This window comes from Octopus bimaculoides, chromosome 7 (assembly GCF_046866305.1).
Source record: "Octopus bimaculoides isolate indiv1 chromosome 7, ASM4686630v1, whole genome shotgun sequence".
Lineage (NCBI taxonomy): Eukaryota > Metazoa > Mollusca > Cephalopoda > Octopoda > Octopodidae > Octopus > Octopus bimaculoides.
The window spans coordinates 91,264,620-91,287,542 of record NC_142934.1 but is presented as its reverse complement, the minus strand read 5'-3'; the positions used below and the strand labels follow the sequence as shown (position 1 = coordinate 91,287,542).

Genomic DNA, 22,923 nt, shown 5'->3' with positions numbered 1-22,923 from the left:
CAACTCATCCACTCATCCCATGAAGAGATAGTTACCTCTCTTGGTATCAATGGCCATCCAGAGGCTGGGATGGCCATTCTATGTCATGACGTAATTACTAAAATTCTAGTTTGGAACTGGACAGATTTTTTTTATAGTTTTGCAGGGTTTAGTTAAAGGAGGAAGGAAGTAACACTTGTAGGTCTTTTGAGACTGGATGTAGAAAAATATTGCTATCTTCAGACTGAACAACTTAGTCCAAACGATTGCAACAGAGTGGGCTCTGCTAAAAGTACTCAATAGTCAAGCATTTAGACCAGGTAACAATTAAGTCAACCATCGCAGAACAAGTAGAAACAATCTAATAGATCATCATCACCAGCAGCAGCAGTCAGTGAAAGTCCATATTCCATGCTGGCATGGGTTGGATAGTTCAACAGAAGCTAACACACCAGAGAACTGCACCAAACCCCAATGTCTGCTTTCACATGATTTCTATGGCTGGGAGCCTTTTCTAATGCTAACCACTTCTTTTTCTTTGTACTTGGGTGCTTTTTTACACTAGTGAGATTATCAAGTAACTCACAAGACAACAACCCTACATCAAATGAAGGGGGAATAGTACTGAGGGATGCCAGCTGATGAGAAGCTACAGAAAGATAGAGGGACAGGTACAGGTGTCATGCTGTAGGGAGATATACGGTTATCTTAGTTGGAAGAGAAAGAAAATGATGGTGAAGATGTGTGAAGGTGCAGTCACTTCACTCACACGGCTTGGTTCAGCCAGAAGCTTTGAATGAAGACACTTGCTCAAGATGAACATAGCGAAATCAAGCATGCAACGTTACGATTGCTAAACAAACTTCTTCACCACTTGGCCATGACTATGCCTGAGCCCAGAGAATAAGAGTCAAAAACGGCAAACAAAAGAGTACGTGAATAATGATGTACCTCAGTTTCTACATACATCATCATCGTTTAACGTCCGCTTTCCATGCTAGCATGGGTTGGACGAATATCACAAAATACCCTGAGCAACAAAACATGAAATCAAGTATGATGAAAAACAAAGAAAATAAATTTGAATGTTTCACTCTCAAATAGTAAAAGGGAAAATTATATACCAAATAAAGAATTCCTACCTTGTTGACAACATTCATGCACTTGGAACCAGATAACATAGGAGCAAACTGATTAGCAGACCTGCTGAATTCTGATGGATTGAAGCAACCAGAGTCACTGCACAAGGTGATATTGGATATGGCAATTGCATACTTGCTGTTGTATAAGTCAAAACCCAACTTATTACCTAAAAGTAAATAAGCAGAGTTTTTTTATGCATCACAAGGTGGAAACTTAACAAATGTTTATTATTTACAGATTGTTTCAGTCATCCTATCATCTACTTTCCCATGCTTGCATGAGTCAAACAGAATTTGTTGGATGCCTTCCTGTCATCGACTCTCTTTTTGTTTCTAAATAAAGTAATATTTCTCCAAGGCCTGGTAAAATTTCACAGAGTACTGAAAATGAATGACATTTCTTGTATTACAGTGACACTCATTTGCCACTATCATGCTGTGTCAGGACAAAAGAAACACATGCATGCATATACAAGGGGAAATCAAAAATTATCTTCCCCTTGTATGTATATATATATATATATATAGCATCATTATCATCGTCATCGTTTAACGTCTGCTTTCCATGCTAGCATGGGTTGGACGATTTGACTGAGGACTGGTGAACCAAATGGCTGCACCAGGCTCCAATCTGATCTGGCAGAGTTTCTACAACTGGATGCCCTTCCTAACGCTAACCACTCCGAGAGTGTAGTGGGTACTTCTACGTACCACCGGCACGAGAGCCAGTCAGGCGGTACTGGCAACGGCCACGCTCAAAATGGTGTTTTTTACGTGCCACCTGCACAGGAGCCAGTGCAGCAGCACTGGCAACGACCTTGCTCGAATGTTTTTTCACATGCCACCAGCACAAGTACCAGTAAGGCGTCGCTGGAAACGATCACGCTCAAATGGTGCTATTTACATGCCACTGGCATGGAAGCCAGACAGCTGCTCTGGCAATGATCATGCTTGGACGGTGCTGTTAGTGCTGAAAAAGGGGTGTATGACCAACAGTGCAAGATACAGTGCTTTGCTGGCCATCAAACTGAAGCCAGCAATTTGCACCAAATGCCAAAGCCTATTGTCAAAGAAAGTTTTGTTGTTGCATGACAACGCACACCCATACATGGCCACCCAGACTGTTGAAAACAGTAATCAATTGGGTTTTGAGGTGCTGAAACACCCTGCCTACAACCCAGATCTCGCCCCTTCCGACTATCATATCTTTGGACTGATGGAAGATGGTTTGCAAGATCGTCAATTTCCTATGGATGAAGCTGTGAAGGATTGCATGACCAACAAAAGACTTTATGTAGAAAAATGACGTACTAGATGCAAGCGCTAATATATGATTTATAAAAACATGTGACATATTAATAAAAATCTGTAAATGTACAACCATCTAGATCTCTGAGTACCTTATTATTTTTTCTAATATATAATACCTGTACATCACCTCCAAACCTTCTAATATATATATATCCAGCGGAGCCTGGTGCAGCCTTCTGGCTCGCCAATCCTCAGTCAAGCTGTCCAACCCATGCCAGCATGGAAAGCGGACGTTAAACAACGACGGCGGCGGTGGTGACGACAACGACAGCGAGGATGATACAGAAGATGACTGGTTAATACCAGATAAAATGGTGATTGAAATGGTTCTGCACTTGAGAATGTTGATAGTAAGCATCTGTGTGGTTTGTGTAGTTGAGGTTATATATGAGGTGTAAGAAACTCTTTTTTTAATCCATACAGATCTTTCCTTCTTCAACCATATTTATTTTCTATTCATTTCATTTCAGAGAATTGAAATAGGCTCCTGTTGTGCTATGATTCACCATACATATGTCAGTAATTAAACCGACAAAATAACAGGACTAAATAGTCCATTGAACCAGCACATTCCATGTTTGGTATTAATCATATGAGAAACTTCATTTGAACAGGGCACTCCTCTACTGCAAGAAATTTCCCAGACTGCTAGAAATGCAGAAATTTAGATTGCAACATTTATACAGAAATGCTTGAGAATGTCTACAGTGGATTTAATTTAACAACCTATAAGTTGGACAGGCGTGGCTTGTGTGGTAAGAAGTTTGCTTCTTAATCACATGGTTTTGGGCTCAGTCCTAGTGTGGGCAAATGTTTTCCACTGTGTAGTCCTGGCTGACCAAAGACATGCAAGTGGATTTGGTAGATGGAAACTAAAAGAAGCCCATCATGTGTGTGTGTGTGTTAATATTTCTGCCTTGACTTCACACGAAAGTTGTAAGCAAGAGTCACCATCATGCAAGCTGTATCGCTTTTACAATCTTCCATGAAAAACATGTCTGGCCATGGAGTAATAATTCTTTGTTTGGAAACAGGTGAGGGGTTGGTGACAGGAAGGGCATCCAGCCAGTGAAAATTCATCTCAACCAATTCCATCCAACCCATGCAAGCATGGAAAAGTAGATGTTAAAACAATAATGATGATGAGTTGCTAATCCAATACCTATTCCATTCTGCTATTGTAACCAATAACATTAACAGACTATTACTATCTTTGTATGGTTAAATATTGCATTGATTCCAACTCTTGTTAGAGTAGAACAGCTCTCACAGTAATAAACAGCAGCATTATTATGAAAGTTTCCCATTAATTACCAGCTTTCTATAATTTATAAAAAAGTCCAAATTTTCTGAACCATGTTAGTTTGGCATATAATTTATTGAATAAATTATGAATAGCATACCTGACTTGCTTCTAGAGCTTGCAGTTTTGTTCAATAACATTTTCAAAAACGATTCTTTGAAAACCTTTGGTGTCTGGAAAATAATTCCATATAAAGATAACTTTTAAATATTAAGTCCATTTTTGGAATGAATCAGGGAGCAGTTGTTAGGATTCATAGTTTATTAAGTGAAGTCTATCATATTTTAGTATTTTAACAGACCTAAATTTCAATGCAGAAACAATGAGCAATTGAACTACATTCAGAGATCTCAGTGCAGACAGCTTAAATCATTAAAAATGCAAAAACCACAAGCAAATAAAATATTCTATCATTGAAAATAAGAAAGCTGAAATAGAACTTGCTAGAATAATCTTTTACATCAGTTTCAGATTACAACATGGCATGGGTGGATCTGAAAATTAGAGGGCACAAATTTTTCGATACAGCCTGGATGAATTTTGTAAGATAAACCATTCAGCTCTGAAGAAGGCAGTGGTACTACAGAAGTAAAGAATTTACTAGATGTAACTCAAGTTGACAAAAGGGTTTTTGATTGGCTGTTAGACCTAAAAAAATAGCAGCCATCAAGTCATGCCCTATATTGGATATTTTTTATTTTTTACTCGTTTCAGTTATTGGACTGTGGCCATGCTGGGGCATTACCTCGAAGTGTTTAGTTGAATAAACACTTATTTCTATATTTTTAAGTCTGGTACTCAAGCAATAAGTTTCTTTTGCTGATCTGATATTTCATGGTGAGATAAACAAACCAACACCAGTTGTCAAGTAATGATGAGGTGGACAAACACAAACACACATACATAAATGAGAAGCTTCCACACAGTTTCCATCAACCAAATTCACTCACAAGGAATTGCTTGTCCCAGGGCTAGAGTGGGACTGAACCTGAAACCATGTGGTGGCAAAGCAAGCTTCTTAACCACACAGCTATGTTGTCTTAGAAACATTACAACTGAAAGAAAGATGGCAAAGACTGGAACTTTTTGATTCTAAGGTTTTCTTCATTAGACACAAACCAGAAAAACAATAATGATTAGTAATAAATAGTAATGGTATGTTGCAGCACAGAGGGGATATCCAGTTAGTTTGGGATCACTGGTATCGAGACAAACATCATCATCATCATCATTTAATACCCACTTTTCCATGCTAGAATGGGTCAGTGAGAGAGTTTACTGAGGCAGGTTTTTTCTATGGTCAGATGCCCTTCCAGCTACCAGCCTTCATCTGTTTCCAAGCAAGGAAATATTTCCTCATGGCCAGATATTTTTTCACAGAATACTGGAAATGAATGACATTGACTGTACAGCAGTGACATACATTTACAACTATCTTGTGAAGTTCAGGGAATGCAGAGCGTTGTTATATGGAAAAAGGTTCTCATTGAAGATGAAAGGAAAGGTCTATAGGAGTTGTGTGAGAGCTGAAATGTTGTATGGGAGTGAGACATGGAGTCTGAGGGAGAGAGAGATGGTAATTTTGAGAAGAACTGAGAGAGAGCAATGGTGAGAGAAATGTAGCAGGAGGCTGTTTGATAAGAGGAGGACTGAGGACTTGATGGGGATGTGGGGGTTGGAGGAATCAGTGGAATGGCTGGCAAGGGCAAATGAAGTGAGGTGGTATGGGCATGTGTTGAGGAGGGATGAGGAGCATGTTGTGAAGAGGGTGCTAGAGTTTAAGGTAAATGGACCAAGGTGAGGTAGATTGAGGAAAATGTGGAAGGGACAGGTGGGGGAGGAGATTGAGAGGGTTGGCCTGAGAAGGGAGGACGCCCAAAACCAGGCAAGATGGTGTGAGGGCAGTTGTTATGGCATTGAGGTAGATCCAGCCACCCCAGTTAACAGGGACAAAACCCGGATTTAAAATGATGGATGATGATGATGATGATGATGTGATGCCAGGACAAGGAGATACAAACATACGTACGAACTGGTGCTTCATCGGTTATGACAATGAGTGTTCCAGTTGATCCAATCAACAGAATTGCCAGCCTGTGAAATTAACATGCATATGGCTGAGTACTCCACAGACATGCATACCCTTAATGTAGTTCTCAGCAAGATTCAGGTACAACTCATTTTTGCCAAATGAGTGAACTGGAGCAACATGAAATAAAGTGTGTTGCTCATTGAGACAACATGCAACAAGGAATTGAACTCACAACCTTACAACTGTGAGCTGAATATTCTAACCACTAAGCCACACACCTTCACTCACACATACATACATGTACAACAGGCTTCTTTCAGTTTCCACCTACCAAGTCCACTCACAAGTCTTTCATCATCATCATCGTTTAACGTCCGCTTTCCATGCTAGCATGGGTTGGACGATTTGACTGAGGACTGGTGAAACCGGATGGCAACACCAGGCTCCAGTCTGATTTGGCAGAGTTTCTACAGCTGGATGCCCTTCCTAACGCCAACCACTCAGAGAGTGTAGTGGGTGCTTTTACGTGTCACCCGCACGAAAACGGCCACGCTCGAAATGGTGTCTTTTATGTGCCACCCGCACAAGCCAGTCCAGGGGCACTGGCAACGATCTCGCTCGAAAATCCTACAGGAGCCAGTCAGGCGGTACTGGCAACGGCCACGCTCAAAATGGTGCATCTCATGTGCCACCCGCACAAGAACCAGTCCAGGGGCACTGGCAACGATCTTACTTGGCTTGCCGGGTCTTCTCACGCACAGCCCATTTCCAAAGGTCTCGGTCCGTAGTCATCACCTCGGTGAGGCCCAATGTACGAAGGTCTTGCCTCACCACCTCAGCCCAGGTCTTCCTGGGCCTACCTCTTCCACGGGTTCCCTCAACTGTTAGGGTGTGGCACTTTTTCACGCAGCTATCCTCCTCCATTCTCACCACATGTCCATACCAGCGCAATCGTCTCTCTTGCACGCCACAACTGATGCTTCTAATGTTCAGCTTTTCTCTCAAGATACTTACACTCTGACGGGTATTCACATTGACATTACACATCCAACGGAGCATACTGGCTTCATTCCTTGCGAGCTTACATTTTCATTTTACTTCTACCCATAACTGATTGCATTCTCCTTACATAACAAATATCGAACTGGTGGCAAGACGACAACGACGACACCACCATTGCCACCGCCACCATCAAATGTCTGTTGTCCATGCTGGCATGGGTTGGACGGTTTGACTGGGCTGGCACACTGGAAAACTCCAGTCTGATTTGGCATGGTTTTCTACAGCTGAATGCCCTTCCTAACACTAACCACTCCAAGAGTGAAATGGGTGCTTTTACATGCCACCAGCATGGGTACCATTTGCACGACACCAGGATACATTTACGTACCACCGACACAGGTACCAATTTGCATGACACTGGTATCTGCCACAACTGCAATTCTGCTTGGCCTGATGGGTCTTCTTCTCAAGCACAACATAATGCCAAAGGTCTCGGTTGTTGCCTCTGCAAGGCCCAACACTTGAAAGGAACTCAAGATAAAATGGTTGTTGAAAATGTATAAATACTGCTTGTGTAGCAATGACTCTATTCCCAAATATATCATGAAGCAAACCATCTTTGGTTCTTAACATTTCAAGGCAACAAAGAACATAAAAAGTATCACTTACTACAACAATCTTGAAGTCTTCAAAATAAGAGTAAGCAGAGATTCTTGGAGAAATCTCACATTCTTCATCCAAATTTTTCAGATCTCTGACACACTGTTGTGTTTTGTCAACTAAATAAGCTATAAAACAGATTATAATAATTTCATTTTTTAAAATGATTTTTTACAAAAGTTCTACAGAATTCTCTTTAATACATCAATACACACACACATACACACATATAAAAGCACAACATTTTAAAACTGTAAATTTCAGCCTGATCACTTCTTTTACTCATTTCAATCAGTGGAATAAAAAAATATATTAATCTAAAAACCAAATAAAGTATAAAAATTGATTTTTAGATTAGTATTTCTTTGCATGATATATTATATATTATGGCTGAGGTGGTGAGGCAAGACCTTCGTACATTGGGCCTCACCGAGGCGATGACTACGGACCGAGACCTTTGGAAATGGGCTGTGCGTGAGAAGACCCGGCAAGCCAAGTAAGATCGTTGCCAGTGCCCCTGGACTGGTTCTTGTGCGGGTGGCACATGAGATGCACCATTTTGAGCGTGGCCGTTGCCAGTACCGCCTGACTGGCTCCTGTAGGATTTTCGAGCGAGATCGTTGCCAGTGCCCCTGGACTGGCTTGTGCGGGTGGCACATAAAAGACACCATTTCGAGCGTGGCCGTTTTCGTGCGGGTGACACGTAAAAGCACCCACTACACTCTCTGAGTGGTTGGCGTTAGGAAGGGCATCCAGCTGTAGAAACTCTGCCAAATCAGACTGGAGCCTGGTGTTGCCATCCGGTTTCACCAGTCCTCAGTCAAATCGTCCAACCCATGCTAGCATGGAAAGCGGACGTTAAACGATGATGATGATGATGATGATGATTAAAATTACTAAAAATTTAGATTAGTATTTATATGGTATATGTCTCACAACATGGTTTTGGATGGGTTCTTCATTGACTGAGTTGTAGACTGGTGGTTCGTCTCTAAATTAGTTATATATATATTATATATTACGAAATTCGGTCTAATATTATTATACAGAATTTTACCTGTAAGGTTGGAATAATTTTTTATTCCCTAATATTATTACTATATATATATATATATATATATATATATATAATATTAATAAAATACAGAGAACAGGTATGGTTATTCAATGCTTTTTAAAACACATACATGCTTCAGTAAATAACTATCGTGATTACATAATTGTCATTATTGTAATCTTATAATTCATGTCAAGGGTGATATATGTTTTTGTTGTTTACTGACCAGCAGGGTTGTCATCAACACAAAATTCTGAAGCCAGTGTAGTTGGTAGAGTGAAATAACTGGCTACATAGTCAGAACCCAATATATAAATGCTGTTGCCACTCTGAAAACAAAACAAAGAATAACAGAAATATAATTAATTTTATTGAAAGATGATTAAATATGAATTTACAAGAAATTACACAAACAAGACTGCATTAATACAATAACTAGACAAATTCTCCTGCTTTTTGGAGAGATTGTTGCAACTGGATGAAATAAATAGTTGTGACATGTGCCAGTGGCATGTAAAAAGCACTATTTGAATGTGGTTGATGCCAGTGCCGCCTGACTGGCTCTCGTGCTGGTGGCACGTAAAAGACACCCACTACACTCTCGGAGTGGCTGGCGTTAGGAAGGGCATCCAGCTGTAAAAACCTTGCCAGATCAGATTGGAGCCTAGTGCAGCTTTCTGGCTTGCCAGACCTCAGTCAAATTGTCCAACCCATGACAGCATGGAAAACGGACGTTAAACGATGATGATGATGATGATGATGACATTAAGCTTAAACCCAACTCTAGCCACTTCATTGCTTACTTCAGTTGAAAGCAAATAACTCTGCTTGCTTCAATTTGCCTGGATAACAGCAGCTTCCACATTAGGTCTTAAGAGATATTCTAGTACGGCTGTTTTAGTGCCACTTATTTGGTGTAGCAGATTTGATGTTGAATTATCAGATTTCAAATGTTTTAACATTTCAATGTTTCCTACTCTTTCTCTGTGTATGTGTGTGTTTCTCTCTTTCTCTGTGTATGTGTGTGTTTCTCTCTTTCTCTGTGTATGCGTGTGTGTGTGTGTTTTGGTTTTTTATTGCCTCCTGTGCCACAATAGGTTGGAAGTCCTGTCAGCCATGCCAAATTGTCTCATTCCATCCACATCAGCTACAAAAGTAATTGGTCCCAACAGAATATAATGTTCAAATTTACACAAATTATTTTACTCATGCTACTATGGAAAAACCACTGTCCTTCAATTGAGTAACCACTCGACCATGGAGTGCAGTCTCGTATTCTGATCAGGACCCAAACATGCAGTCTTCTGTCACCATTCCTTATTATAATTAGTATTTAGCTGTTAGTCAGGGATGGTACCTGTGCTATGTAGCTAGGTACTTCTATTACACATCAACAGTAACCCTTAAATGAGCAGATCTATGATCAAAAGTGTTCCTAAGCATCATCCTGTATATTTGTATGGCTTAGGACTATTGCACTGTTGACTGTATCTTTGCTTTTTGAGATATGGGATGGTTATGATTTCAGAGAAATTTAGTTGCTATTTCTAGCAGATAAAGTAGCTGTATAAAGGCTCCTTCATTGGCATGCCTCATTTATTAATTTTGTTTTGTTTTTTTAAATTTTTTTTACTTAGCATTAGTTTCAATTCTCAAGAAATATTTAAATGGAAGCAAATAAAAAAATAAAAAAACCTGAACATTATTCTGCCAAGTGATCTGCTTACTTTGTAAAAGTTTCCAAATGGAGGTGCTTTCGGTGCTTCTACCTTATATGATGGACCTGAATATTTTTTCTCATACTCCAAGAACATTTCTTCAGTGGTAACAAGCTTGGGATTTTTGTAAAAGTTCCGTTCAGCTTCTACAAATGAAAGAAATGGAAAACATTCGTCAGTTATTTGTTTGGTTCTTCAGTGAAAAACATTTTTAAAATATTTAAAGTGAGGATAAATTTAAGAATATAATTGTAATCATAGCCCGAGTCAGTAAAATTAGCAATTGAATATTTTAACAAATTTTGTTTGACATAATTTAGGAAAAGAAAATTTAATATAAAAGGAAAGAACAATGAACAAAATTTATTAAATTAAAACAAAAGAAAATACTTACTGTTGTCGTAATAAATACAGAGAATTCCATCATCAGAAACATTAGTTTTAAAATAGACATTAACTGTCATAAGGTTTTCAGGAAAGCACAACCGGTCATCAATTCTGAAATATTATTAACAAACCAATTAATGAATTTTCTTCTCTGAAAATTTTTGGGAAGAGAGTTGATTGCTAAATATGTATTAAAATAGGCATAGCCCCAGCGCTGCAGTAGAAAACACCTACAGATGCCAGACAGTGGGACTGAACCGGAAACCATGTGGTCCAGAAGGAAACTACTTACCACATAGCCACACCTATGTATGAATGTATGTATGCGCATGTAAGCATGTGTGTGTACTATTGTCTCTTTGCCTTGATACGAAATTGGAAACAGGGGAAAAATGGCAACAGAAAAGGTGTCCAGCCATAGAAAACCCACCTCAACAAACACTGTCTGACTCATGCAAGCATGGAAAAGTGGTCATTAAAACAATAATGTGGATATGTGAGTGGAATGAGACCAAACATACCAATAATTACTGAGTATAGTTAATTTCTTCCAGAAAGAGAGAGAGGCAAACAAAAAGAAGAATCAATCCCGACACCATACTGGTGTCTTGTTGACCACAAAAGAATGAAAGTCAATACTGACCTCAGCAGGATTTGAACTGAGAATGTAGAAAGCCAGAATGGTTACCGCAACGTAATCTGAAGCTCTAACAACACAGCCAACAGGCCATCTTTCACTAAACTGAAAGCAAAAGACAAACTAGTAAGAAGTGGATCTAAGTGCTTTTATTTATTCTTTGATTTGTGAAACTAAATATTAATAGTTGGATGGGAAAAGCTTATTCACTTTCCAACCAGATGATTTAAATAATTCTTTCTAATTTTGGTAAAACGCCAGCAATTTTGAGGGGGTGGGTGGAGAAGTGAATTACACTGACCCCAGTGCTCAACTGGCTCATATTTTATCAACTCTGTGAGGATGAAGGGCAAGGTTACACCATAATCCTGCAAAATGTCCCAGTACCAAAAGATTTCAGGTGGATCATAAGGGGCCCAGGACAGTGGCTAAGTCTCACAACTATAGATATGAACTTACACAGAATTTACTCAAATGTTTGCAGTCAGAAAATAATAACAATATATTTGAGATCCAGATGCACAATATTTGTATCATAACAAAAACTGAGGTGTTGGTGTAGCTGTCTGGTTGCTATCAAGTTTGCTTCCCAAGCACATGGAGGTTCAAACACACAAGGCATTAATCAAACATAGCCTATGTGGGTTAATCCCTTGTCAGTGGAATTTAATTGACAGAAACTGTATGGAAGCCCACAATATGTGTGTGTGTGCTTATGTTTATATTTGTCACTTTATACTAAAACAGTAACAAAGCAATTCAAAAGATATCATCATCATGTAACGTCCATTTTCCATGCTGGCATGAGTTGAACTATTTGACAGGATCCAATGAATCACAGGCCCCAGTCTCAACTTTGGCATGGTTTCTACAGCTGGGTGCCCTTCTTAATACCAACTACTTTACATTTTGTACTGGGCACTTGTTTCATATCACCAGCACTAGTGAGGTCACCAAGTAACTTGTAAGGCAAAAAGAAAGGAAAGGGAAAAAGCCCTGACTGAGTGAGGGTGCATTTGAGAGAGAGGGGGAGATGGTTCTGTGCTAGTGTTGAAGGCTGAACAAGCACAGGTGTCTGGTTATAGAGAAGATACATGGCCATCCAGCATTATGTGAGAGTGGGTGAGAGTAGCTAGAAGGGAGATAAAGACAGTGATGACAAGGTGCCAGAGCATACTCTCAATGTACAAAAAAGGTGATTATAAGGGAGAATACAGACTGTGGATCAGGAGGGAGGGAAAGGGTGATCAATAAAATAGGAACCAGACAGAAAAAAGTTGTTGTGATCAATTAAATACCTTCACAGCAGTGACACAGCACAGCCCCGTGAATCTCAATGGTGGTTTTTTGAAGTTTTATGAAATGGAAATGGTAAATGAAAAATAGATAAAAACCACTTACATAGGATTAAAAGCTATGCAATGAGAAAAAGCCTTTTGGTCATCTGGAGAACAGTCAGAATCACAGCAACAATTTACATCACAGCCATGGGCAGTCAGATCACAAGGACAGGGACCAACATCTTCAAAGAAATAGAAAAACATTCATTTGAAAATTGTGCCACATAAGAATATTTGGTAATAATTAAAAAGTTAGCAAACTAATTATTTTGCAGATCGCAAAGAACCACACAACTGTTGTTTATCTATGGTTCTCAGTGTTCACAAAATGAGGGACATCCCTTTCTGGATGGGATATTGATCTGTCACAGTAGTTCAACAAGCCACTATTCCCTTGCATTAATGCTTCTTACAGCAGTGATTATATTATCAATGCTGTTTCCTACTAAGAGATTAATGGACTTGGTTAGTTATAACATGGCACTAATAATACAGTATGGACTGCTAAACACTTAACTGATCAGGTATCCTACTTATTCAGACATCTGCATTCTCAAAAGTGTCCAGATGTCTAAGTAAATATAAAACAAGTGAAGGATAATCAATTAAATTGATTTTAAATACAGACCTGCCGAACAGTTGATCTTTTCCATAGTTCATTAATGGTACTGCAGAGACAGAGACTTAACCAATTCCACTGCACTTGAACTGTTTTCAGAAGCAAGTACTGAGCCCCAAGTACATTCAACACTTCTCCACTGATGGACACATTACAAAGGAACAAGCCAGTATGTTAGCAGCATCCATGGATCTGCAGAGAGGTGCCTATTATCTGTCCTAGGATTCAGATTTTCTGTTGGGGTTTACTCCCTTAGCTATTTTTAAACATTCAGTAAATTACCCCACACGGTATCGGCGGTTTATCATTATAGTGGGCATGTTTTGTGCAGAGCCAGTCCCACTCTCTCGTCCTTCAGACTTGTATTGATCTGATACAATAAGTGTTACAACTCCAGTAGCTATCAGAATGCAAGATTTGTATAGAGATAACAGAACTACTGAAGAAGAGTGGACCCGACGCGTGCACCAGTGCCAGTCAGTAGACAGACACGTGCACACGCAAGTCAGTGGCACACTAGCGCGCGTCCACAGAATGGTTTGTTTGTTTTTCGGGTCCACTAACCTGACTAGCGCGGGTGCGTGCGTCAGATAGATAGATAGATAGATAGATAGACATATTTGTCCAAAGTCGATGATTCATTCAGTCGGTTGTTTGTTTTATTAGATAGATAAAAAGATCCTCCCCCTCCCCCCGATTTACAGTTTACACATATTTATACATGTGGATGTTTTTTTTTTATCACAAGTGCCGCTGACTTGAGCGGGCGTCCGTCCGTCTATAGACTAGCGCGGGTGCGCGCGTCAGGTCCACTCTTCTTAAGTAGTTATCGTCTTTTAGATGAGCAAATACAAAGTTGAGGAGCCTCATCTGCTCTGGATCCGATTAGGTGATCTCCTTCCAGAAGCAATTCCATGACATATTAATTAACCCATAGCTGGGGACACTGACAAACGCTCTTACTCTAGGTCAAAGTAAACCTGAGGTGGTTCAGCATTCCTCAAAACTCGGGAACTCCTAAACAAGGACCTTGCTACTAAATGCAATTTAAAATGTTACTCAGGATACAAATATTTTGATCAATCCCAGATGGATGGACTGTACTGCCAATTAGTGTAATTTAAACTATGAATATTGATTAATTAATTTACTATTAGATATTTAGTCCAATGCACAACTGATTCTAAGTCAACCAGCAGTTAATCCTTAATATGAAAGATTGTAAATATATATAGTTTATATACATAAACACACACACACACATATATGTATATAAACACACACACATATATATATATATATATATATATAAAGAACGAAAGAGTGAGAGTTCTTTGTTACAATAGGGTGTTTGTTTACCAACCTGTATTTGGCGGAATGTCGGTCGGTGGTTGCGTTGGTAACGGTGATTTCGTAACTGACTTGGTCACTGGCTGTGTAACAGCCCTTTTAGTAACAGAACTAAGTGTCGTAATTGATGAAGTGGTGCTATTTGTGTCATTGGTAACTTGTGATAAAATTTGATGAAGAAATAACACAAATAGAAAACATTTCCACGTGCATATTAAACAATACATGTCAGTGACCGCCGCGTTTGATTTTATTGACTGCGGTTCTATAATTTGAAAACAACAAAACTAAAATTCATTCTAATAGTAAAAATACGAAAAGAAAATGTATATATTCTGTTAGTAAAATTAAGAATTATATTCTAGATGTGAAATATATGATAGAAGTATTAGTATATAAATAATTAAAATTAATTTTTTAAAAACTCCGCGCTGAATACCTTGGTGATAAAGTGTGAACGCTGTTGTTACCATAGTAATGTTATTAATGTTTCGTATGTGTATTTGGTGTGCAAGATTCTTGATGTGGATATGTGTGTTAAAAGAAATACAATTAAACCTTGGGAGAGGCATTATGCCGGTGATAAACACACGCACTAGTTCAGTCCTTTATTAATTTATAAACAATATTTAGTTTCTTTTTTTTTTTTTTTTTTGTTAAATCATTTCATTGCACTCTTGCAATTTCTTCAGTAACTTGTCTCTCCACTTCCATTTATTTTGAATGTTAATGTATAGAAATGAGATTAAGAGATAATCCTAACTTCTAATGGCTTTAAGTGTGATATGAGATAGCTGGAGCATTATTTCTTACACAACAACATTTACTACAACACAAGACACCATATTTATGGGAATGTAGTTCGAAGCCGCAATAATCACGTAATGCCAACTGGTTAGATGGACTTTACTTTTAGAGATAGAGCTTTTGACCTACGAACGCATCCACTTTGAGAAGCTGTTTTATATAATACTAGCAGTATAACCCGACCTTGTCCGGGTGTGACTTATTATGCCATCTACGATAAGTCTTGCTAGCTGAAAATCAACTAAAAAAGAAAGCCTTACAACGAAAAAACCCTTATGATGTAAATATGTTCATAATTCAAAAGACGATGAAATTAATAGGGAAAGTCTGAAAGCTGTTTTGCGTAAAATTATTAAGCATACGTAAATTTCATCCGTGTAGTTGGCTATAGAAATGCTTGTGCAAAACAACTTTTTGCGCTGCCCTGATTATACATAGCAGAGTAATCCCTTTTAGCAGGAGCTAGGACGGCAATTTCTGATGAAGCAATTGCTGGCGATCTGTTGCTACACAGTTTTGCCAGAATTCTATCAGATTGGGCAGAAGATGTTGATGCACCATTTTGCATTATGTTCAAAATAGCTTCTGGAATGTGGTGCATTACTGCAGTCTGTTGCTGTCATTTTAAACTGGTTGCTGTCTTTCCCCAGCAAACTCTCTTCTTTGGAGGCATAATCTATGTATATATTAAACAGAACAACAAAAGTTATAATAGATGGCAGTGTCGGTACTTTTCACATATCTGTAATTTTTCAGATTAACACCCGCACGATTACCCAACCCTAATCCTAACACTAACCCTAACACTAACCCTAAACCCTAACCCTAACCCTAAAAACCGTAACCGTAACATTAATCCTAAACCCTAACCCTGACCCCCTAGTGAAAATCTTGGTAAATTTACAAAACATTGACGAACATGAGTTATATTTTACTGAATGATTGTGTACTTGCACGTGTATGCTTTTGAGAGAGCGAGAGAGGAAGAGGTGGAGAGGGGGAGAGAAAGGAATAGGGGTAGTTAAAAGTTTTCTTATGACTGCTTCTCTTCACTGCCTATTACTTCATTAGAAATCTAAGGATGCACATAAGCACATAATAGAGAAAAATGAAACAAATATGGACGACTTGCTCCGAAACACCACCGAGTGGGGAACACTTCTCAAAAATAACCTGCAGTTGTTTCCTTCAAAATTCCTACATGCTTGAAATGTACATACATCAAGGTACATTTGTACAAAATTTCATGAAAAAATATTCATTTTCCTGGAAGTTAAGAGGAATTTAAGTGGAATTTCCGAATATTGTACCCCACCCCCTTCCAAACCACTTTCACCGAAAATTTTTGTATATTTGGAATCTACATAATAAATAATATATGCATAGAAAATTACATTAAAAAATATTCATTTTAATGAAAGTTTTGACCTTCCAAAGTTGGTGGGTACAACTCTGTAGTTATGCCATCAATGTTTTGTAAATATACCACGATGTGAATGATTGTGTTCACTTGCACATGTATACGTTTGAGAGAGCGAGAGAGGAAGAGGGGGAGAAATGAATAGAGATTGAGAGCAATGTGTATGTTGTTGTCACAGGTCATGTATGTGTGGTTGTGTGTGTTTTTACGTATCTATGTTATGAAAAATAGGTAAAGAACACTGAGATGAAAGTTTAATCTATGACGTTGTATGTATCACTTTCTCTCTCTCTCTCCCTCTCCCTCTTTTACTTTTACTCTCTATATTTTTATGTTGAGCGCGTGTGTAAGAATGGCGTTCCAGGTAGCAGGGATGAAATATAAAAGTTGCTAGAAATAACAGCCAAATCTCCCTTAAATCACACAAAGTAAACGGAATTTAAAAAATCTAATTACTGCACTGGAAAGTTCAGATCGAGAAAATTCCATTGATGTAAAAATTTTTACGAATAAGTGGAAAATGTGGATTTCTATAAACATTCAAAAAGGCTTCACACAAACACACAATTTCAGATTTATATATTAAGATTAGTGTTAAATGCGGAATTATGCAAATTTTAAATTGTCGTTAATACAAATGAATAAATAAGTCGTATTTTGGCACTCCGTCGCTTACGACGTCGAGGGTTCCAGTTGATCCGATCAACGGAACAGCCTGCTCGTGAAATTAACATGCAAGTGGCTGAGCACTCCACAGACACGTATACCCTTAACGTAGTTCTCGGGGATATTAGCGTGACACAGTGTGACAAAGCTGACCCTTTAAAATAGGCACAACAGAAACAGGAAGTAAGAGTGAGAGAAAGTTGTGGTGAAAGAGTACAGCAGGGTTCGCCACCATCCCCTGCCGGAGCCTCGTGGAGCTTTAGGTTTTTTCGCTCAATAAACACTCACAACGCCCGGTCTGGGAATCGAAACCGCGAGTCCGCTGCCCTAACCACTGGGCCATTGCGCCTCCACAAGTCGTATTTTATACCTACAAAAAAAGAATAAATGACTTAGGGAATAAAGTATGAGTTGAGACTACAAATCTATGCCCCACCCGACTTCGTTTCTTCGTAACATTCTCAAAAATGCGTATTTTTTATGAAGATACCTTTTAGATGGTGTAAATTAGGGTTCTATCGGAATTTTCTGTGGGGGAACTATTTCGGAACGAGGGATGAGAAGGTTTTGGATTCACACACCTTGATTTATTCCTTTATAACTTTCTGAAAAATTGACATTTTTAAATAAAATTTTCTGCAATTTCATTTTAAGCGGTGTCATGTTACGATTATATCGGAATCCGATGTGACGAAAATTGTGATAGAGATTCGGATAATTCACACACTTCGACCTTATTTCTTCATACATTCTGATGAAGTGTGGGAGTTCTTCACCTCCCACCACCCACTCCATATTTTTGTTGTTTTTTTTTATCATCCATTTCCGTTATAATCGTAATCTACACCATATTTGTTGCAAATTTTATTAAAAAGTATGTCTGCTTGCCAACATTTGGTACCTGGTGTACTATCGGATGGAGTCTTGGGTCAAACCCTTTAGTTTGACCGAGTCTTGTTCTATACTTATCACGATCTATCTGCAGCTGAAAATAACTATTCTAAAATTGAAAGATGTTTTGATGTATATCTGGACTGTTAAGATCCCAATGCCTTTTATCAGAACGATTTTTTATTTCTATTGAAAACTGGCCATAAGCCCTTAGAGTTCATATTTAACCCCAGATGAAAACCACCTTTGATAACATCTGCTGAAATATTACAGTGGGTAATCCAGTTAGCTACTTTGATTTTGATATGTTATATATAAAAGGTAATAAATTACTCGCGTTACTTCTCTATATAGATTGAAATTCAACGAGTCAATAGGGTCAGGTGAAAGTGCAATGAAGACCATAGGCTTGAGAGCAGAGGGTGCTAGGGGAGCAATCGCACCCACTAAAAGTTTTTTTGGCCAATGAAAACGTTTTGAACATTTTGGGTTGAGTCTAGGTAGAACCTTGTGGTGTGCAACCAGTTGAAGCGCTTGGTGCTGCATTGTTTATAATACGGACGTTCTTAGTTATTTCAGACATTTTGGAAAATTCTATCTATGTTCACCTTGTCTAAAAATTGTATACACGCACGCACACACACACACATTGTGTCTGTGTATATATCAGTAGATCTGGTAAACGGAAACCGAAAAGAAGCTCATCATACGTGTGTGTGTGTTGGTTCTGTCACTTTCTTTTGACATTGCAAGCTAACTGTAAACTAGATACTATTGTTATACAAGTGATGTTGTCTATTTGTAATCTTCCTTGAAAATATCTCCAAGCTGAGAGAAAATATATTCTTGCTTGGAAACTGGAGACAATCAGATGCAGATATGTAGAGGCTGATGATTTGATATGGCCGAATATCCAGTCACCCTATTTTGGCAGCAGTTCTTTTTGGGGGCCGGAGGTAAACACACACACACATGCAGAAATATATACATATGTGTGTCACAAGGCTGCCAAACAAATATGACACAAATTCATAGAATTCATAAGGCAGACCATCCAATAGTTCATTGCCTTCCATATTTCCACAGATTTTTGTAGAACTTTGTGTCTGCTGCTTAGTGCTGAGGCAGGCTGTCCAGGTACAAAATAAAGTCCGCTACTGTTGTTGACCCATTGTCCAACTCAAAAAGCCATGTGAAGTGCTTCTGGAAGGTCACACACATCTCGGAACTGAGTAGCATGTGCCCGTCCTGGCGCATCAAAGACTGATTGTGGTTTTGTTGCCATGTCATGTCTCCACCGTCCAAGCCCATCGGATGGTTTTAGTTCCTTCGTGTTTGAGTGCACAGGCCTTAGCTCTGACAACAAAGCCTTCATGATTCACCTTGAAAAAATGGTCAAGTGCCATTCCTGCTGCTAGCATGTCAGTTGTGATGCCTTTACTAACTGCCATTTCTACCTTGCTAACCACTTCTTCCTCCAATCTATTTCTTTCTATTGATAACTCTTCACTGAATGCTACTGATTCTATTTTCTTCAGGACAAATTAGAACTGCACAATTGCCTCCATTAACTGCCACTTAACTAGTTCCCTAATCTGGTCCCTGTAGAATTTGCATGCTAGTAAGGACACATTCAACTTCTAGTAACTGAGTCCCTGTCTGTGGGTCCATCTAAATTGATTGAGCAGATCACAAATTTGTAACCTGTGTAGCCAATCAGTTTAAAGTGAAGCCACGCTATGCTATCCCTATCCACCAGCCTAACAAATACTCTATCTAGATGGACGACTTGTTGTGGTTGCTCCATGTCAACCTTAGCATATCAGGGAAGTCCAGTTAATATCTGTCAGACAACTGGAAGTTTTTGATCAGGTTTTCAAGGCTTTTACCACCAATTCCACTATGCACTGCCCCCACTCAGTTGTTCTGTGCATCCAAAATGCAATTCTAGTTTCCCACTAAAGAACAAGATGTTCCCAGGAATGTTTCCAGCCTGCTGTCTGGATCCAAGAAGACTGTCCATACTTTGAAATGTAAGGATTTTTGGAAAAGCACTGCTATCTGATTCTGAGAGACTACAAGTTGAGAATATCTCAGTTATTGAATATGGGTACTATTATGTACACAGTAGAAATCCTGGTCTTGTTGATGGCTATTTCATCTATTTTGGGTGACCTATGATTGTTGAGCAAGTGATCTTCCTTCTAAACAGATCTCAGGCCATACACATTCACATATTCCACTCTCAGAACAGTCATGCTAGTTAGAGGTAGAAAAAGAGGTCACTCACCTAGATTTTCAAGCAATCTGGATGTTCTGGACCTTTTTTCAGGCAAATGTTTTCTAAAAAGCCCTTCTAAAAGCCTTTTATCTATTGTTTTCCTAAAAATCCCAACACTAGCCAGTCATTTTTCCTGAATTGTTTTTAAAAAAGTTAGATGTCTTTATTAATATTCGGTTCCTTGTGATCTGGAGGATGAAATCCCCAAATTCCTTCCCTGCTGTCCCAGTTTTATTTTTATATTTATTTTGATTAAAGTAATTTGTCAATTCACTGTTGATTTTGCATACAGCCCCACACAATCCAAACGTGGCTCTAAGATGGTGTTCCAATTGCCAGCTAACAGTAAAGGTTACAACGTTCTTAGGAAAACTTCCAGACATGTGAAGAAGTTTAGGTATCCTGCTCATGTGGGAACCTAAATAGCTACCAGTGTGAGGGCACCCCCATCACTACTGTTCACATCCAAGACCACTAACTTACCTTCTGGGTCCGGGAAGATAGCCCTTATCTTGAGATCCAGGCCTCTCCGGAACAACACAGCAGTTCCCTCTTCCATCCCTGGTTGACATGGCAATAAATAGATCTGGTATCCACCAAAAATGGGCATGAACATTTGTCGGTTGGAGAGTCTGGTTTCACTGACAGCCACCACATCGATACTTATGACCTGAGGTCATTGAATAGATGGCCTTGTTTTCAGGGTGACCCCAGGGCACATGCTTTTATACTGCCTATCGTAAGTGAGGCCACGTTAGATCAAGGTATAGAAGTGAAACAGGCTACTTACTGGTGAGGTAGGGATGGTTATTCTGTCCCCATGGTCATATTTAGAGGTTTCCACAAGCAGTAAAGACTCTTGTTGATATCTTCTCTGAAGGCCCCAACTCCTTCAAGATATTTTGTTGTATGTGTTTTGTGATGTTAGCAGGAATTTTGTGTGTGCTGGTGTGTTGTTTGTTAGTGTAAAGAAATCAGAGATTGTTTGTGTTTATTGTTGTGTAGTTGATGATTGTGTGTTGTTGGTGTTGGGGTGTGCAAGGTATGAGTTGTGTGTGTGAACTGGGTTGTGCTTGTGGTGGAGATGATGATGGTGTTGATGGGGATGCTAATGGGGGAGGCGTTTGTGGGTTTGTTTTGTCATGTGCCTCCTCACTGTCATCATACCTGCCAGATTTTTGTGTTTTAGCTGGTGTATTTTTGTTCCTTTTTCTTTTTGATCTGGTGACTTGTTGCCATTTAGGCTCTTCTTCTTCTCCCTCCACACAGGACACATCTGAGTGTTCAGGAGAGAGAAAAAGGAAATCTTGAGAGGTTTTTTGGTTTGTGCCTTGTTGGTAAGGTTGTTGTTGTTTTAGGGGGTACTGATGCTGTTGTTTTTGTTGCTGTTTGGTGTGTGGAAGCCATAGATAGATGTTTGTGAGTTGTTTGTTGTTGTTGTTGCTGCTGCTGCTGTTGTGATTGGTGTTGCTGTTGTTTTTGCTGCTCCAGTGGCCACCTACCTCTGTTGGTACTGCTGCTTTTGTTGTGTTGGAGGTGTTTGCAGCAGCACGGTTTTCTCTTTTGATTGCCTAGGGCAGAAAGCCTTTAAATGGTTTGTCTGGCCAGAAATGTGGCATCTTGGCTTTCTACCCTCTACTGTTACAAATAGTTTTGCATCTCCAGGGAGCTCTATTAGTTCTGGAATCTCCTGTGCAGTTGGGAAATCTGCAAGCAACAAGAGTTCTATCCCTGTGCCATACCAGTTTTCTTTTTTAAATCTGTGAATTTGTAGAATTTTAATTCTTCCCTCTATGCCATACAACACTGCAGCTGCCAGCAAGGAGATGTCCACTTCTGGTGGCACCTCTGCTACTTTCACTTTAACAACCTTCCAACTGAAGTATGTGGGAAACATAATTTTTTCTACTCTAGGCACAATGCCCAAAATTTTGAGGGAGGGGACCAGTCGATTAGATCGACCTCAGTGCACAACTGGTACCTGATTTATCGACCCAGAAAGGATGAAAGACAAAGTCGACCTCAGTAGAATTTGAACTCAGAACGTAAAGACAGATGAAATACCGCTAAGCATTTTGGCTGGCATGCTAACGTTTTTGCCAGCTCGCTGCCTTAGGAATCATATATAATACCACAGCTTTAAGGATTGTTGTAACATTTTCTTTGACCAGTTCTTCAGCTGAAAACCTCACCTCACCTGTGCCAAAGCTTTTATTGCAGGCAACATAACACTTTTGATTCTATACAGGTCTCAGGCATTTTCGACCTGAGCTTGCATAACTCCTATTTTTCATGTCTTCAATGATACACATTTGTATATT

The 22,923-nt window shown here is 39.2% G+C and overlaps 2 protein-coding genes across 4 annotated transcripts in view; one reads left to right on the top strand and one right to left on the bottom strand.

The window, feature by feature from the left end:
• LOC106872792 (tectonic-1) overlaps positions 1–14,851 on the bottom strand; it is a 29,538-nt gene extending 14,687 nt beyond the window's left edge. The window contains exons 1-8 of the mRNA XM_089355651.1: positions 14,551–14,851; positions 12,630–12,750; positions 10,599–10,702; positions 10,214–10,350; positions 8,713–8,815; positions 7,439–7,557; positions 3,836–3,908; positions 1,122–1,288 (exon numbers count right to left, since the gene is read on the bottom strand). Coding sequence (XP_089211777.1) covers positions 1,122–1,288; positions 3,836–3,908; positions 7,439–7,557; positions 8,713–8,815; positions 10,214–10,350; positions 10,599–10,702; positions 12,630–12,750; positions 14,551–14,764 — 1,038 coding nt within the window. The 5' untranslated portion in view covers positions 14,765–14,851. The remainder of the gene's footprint in view (positions 1–1,121; positions 1,289–3,835; positions 3,909–7,438; positions 7,558–8,712; positions 8,816–10,213; positions 10,351–10,598; positions 10,703–12,629; positions 12,751–14,550) is intronic.
• A 2,060-nt stretch (positions 14,852–16,911) lies between these two features.
• Positions 16,912–22,923, top strand: part of LOC106872796 (F-box only protein 47) — a 34,372-nt gene continuing 28,360 nt past the window's right edge. Inside the window, exon 1 of one of the 3 annotated variants that reach the window (XM_089355654.1) lies at positions 16,912–17,033. The gene's annotated coding sequence lies outside the window, so the exon portion shown is untranslated. The remainder of the gene's footprint in view (positions 17,034–22,923) is intronic. The other 2 variants (XM_089355655.1, XM_089355653.1) reach the window with 2 other exon arrangements.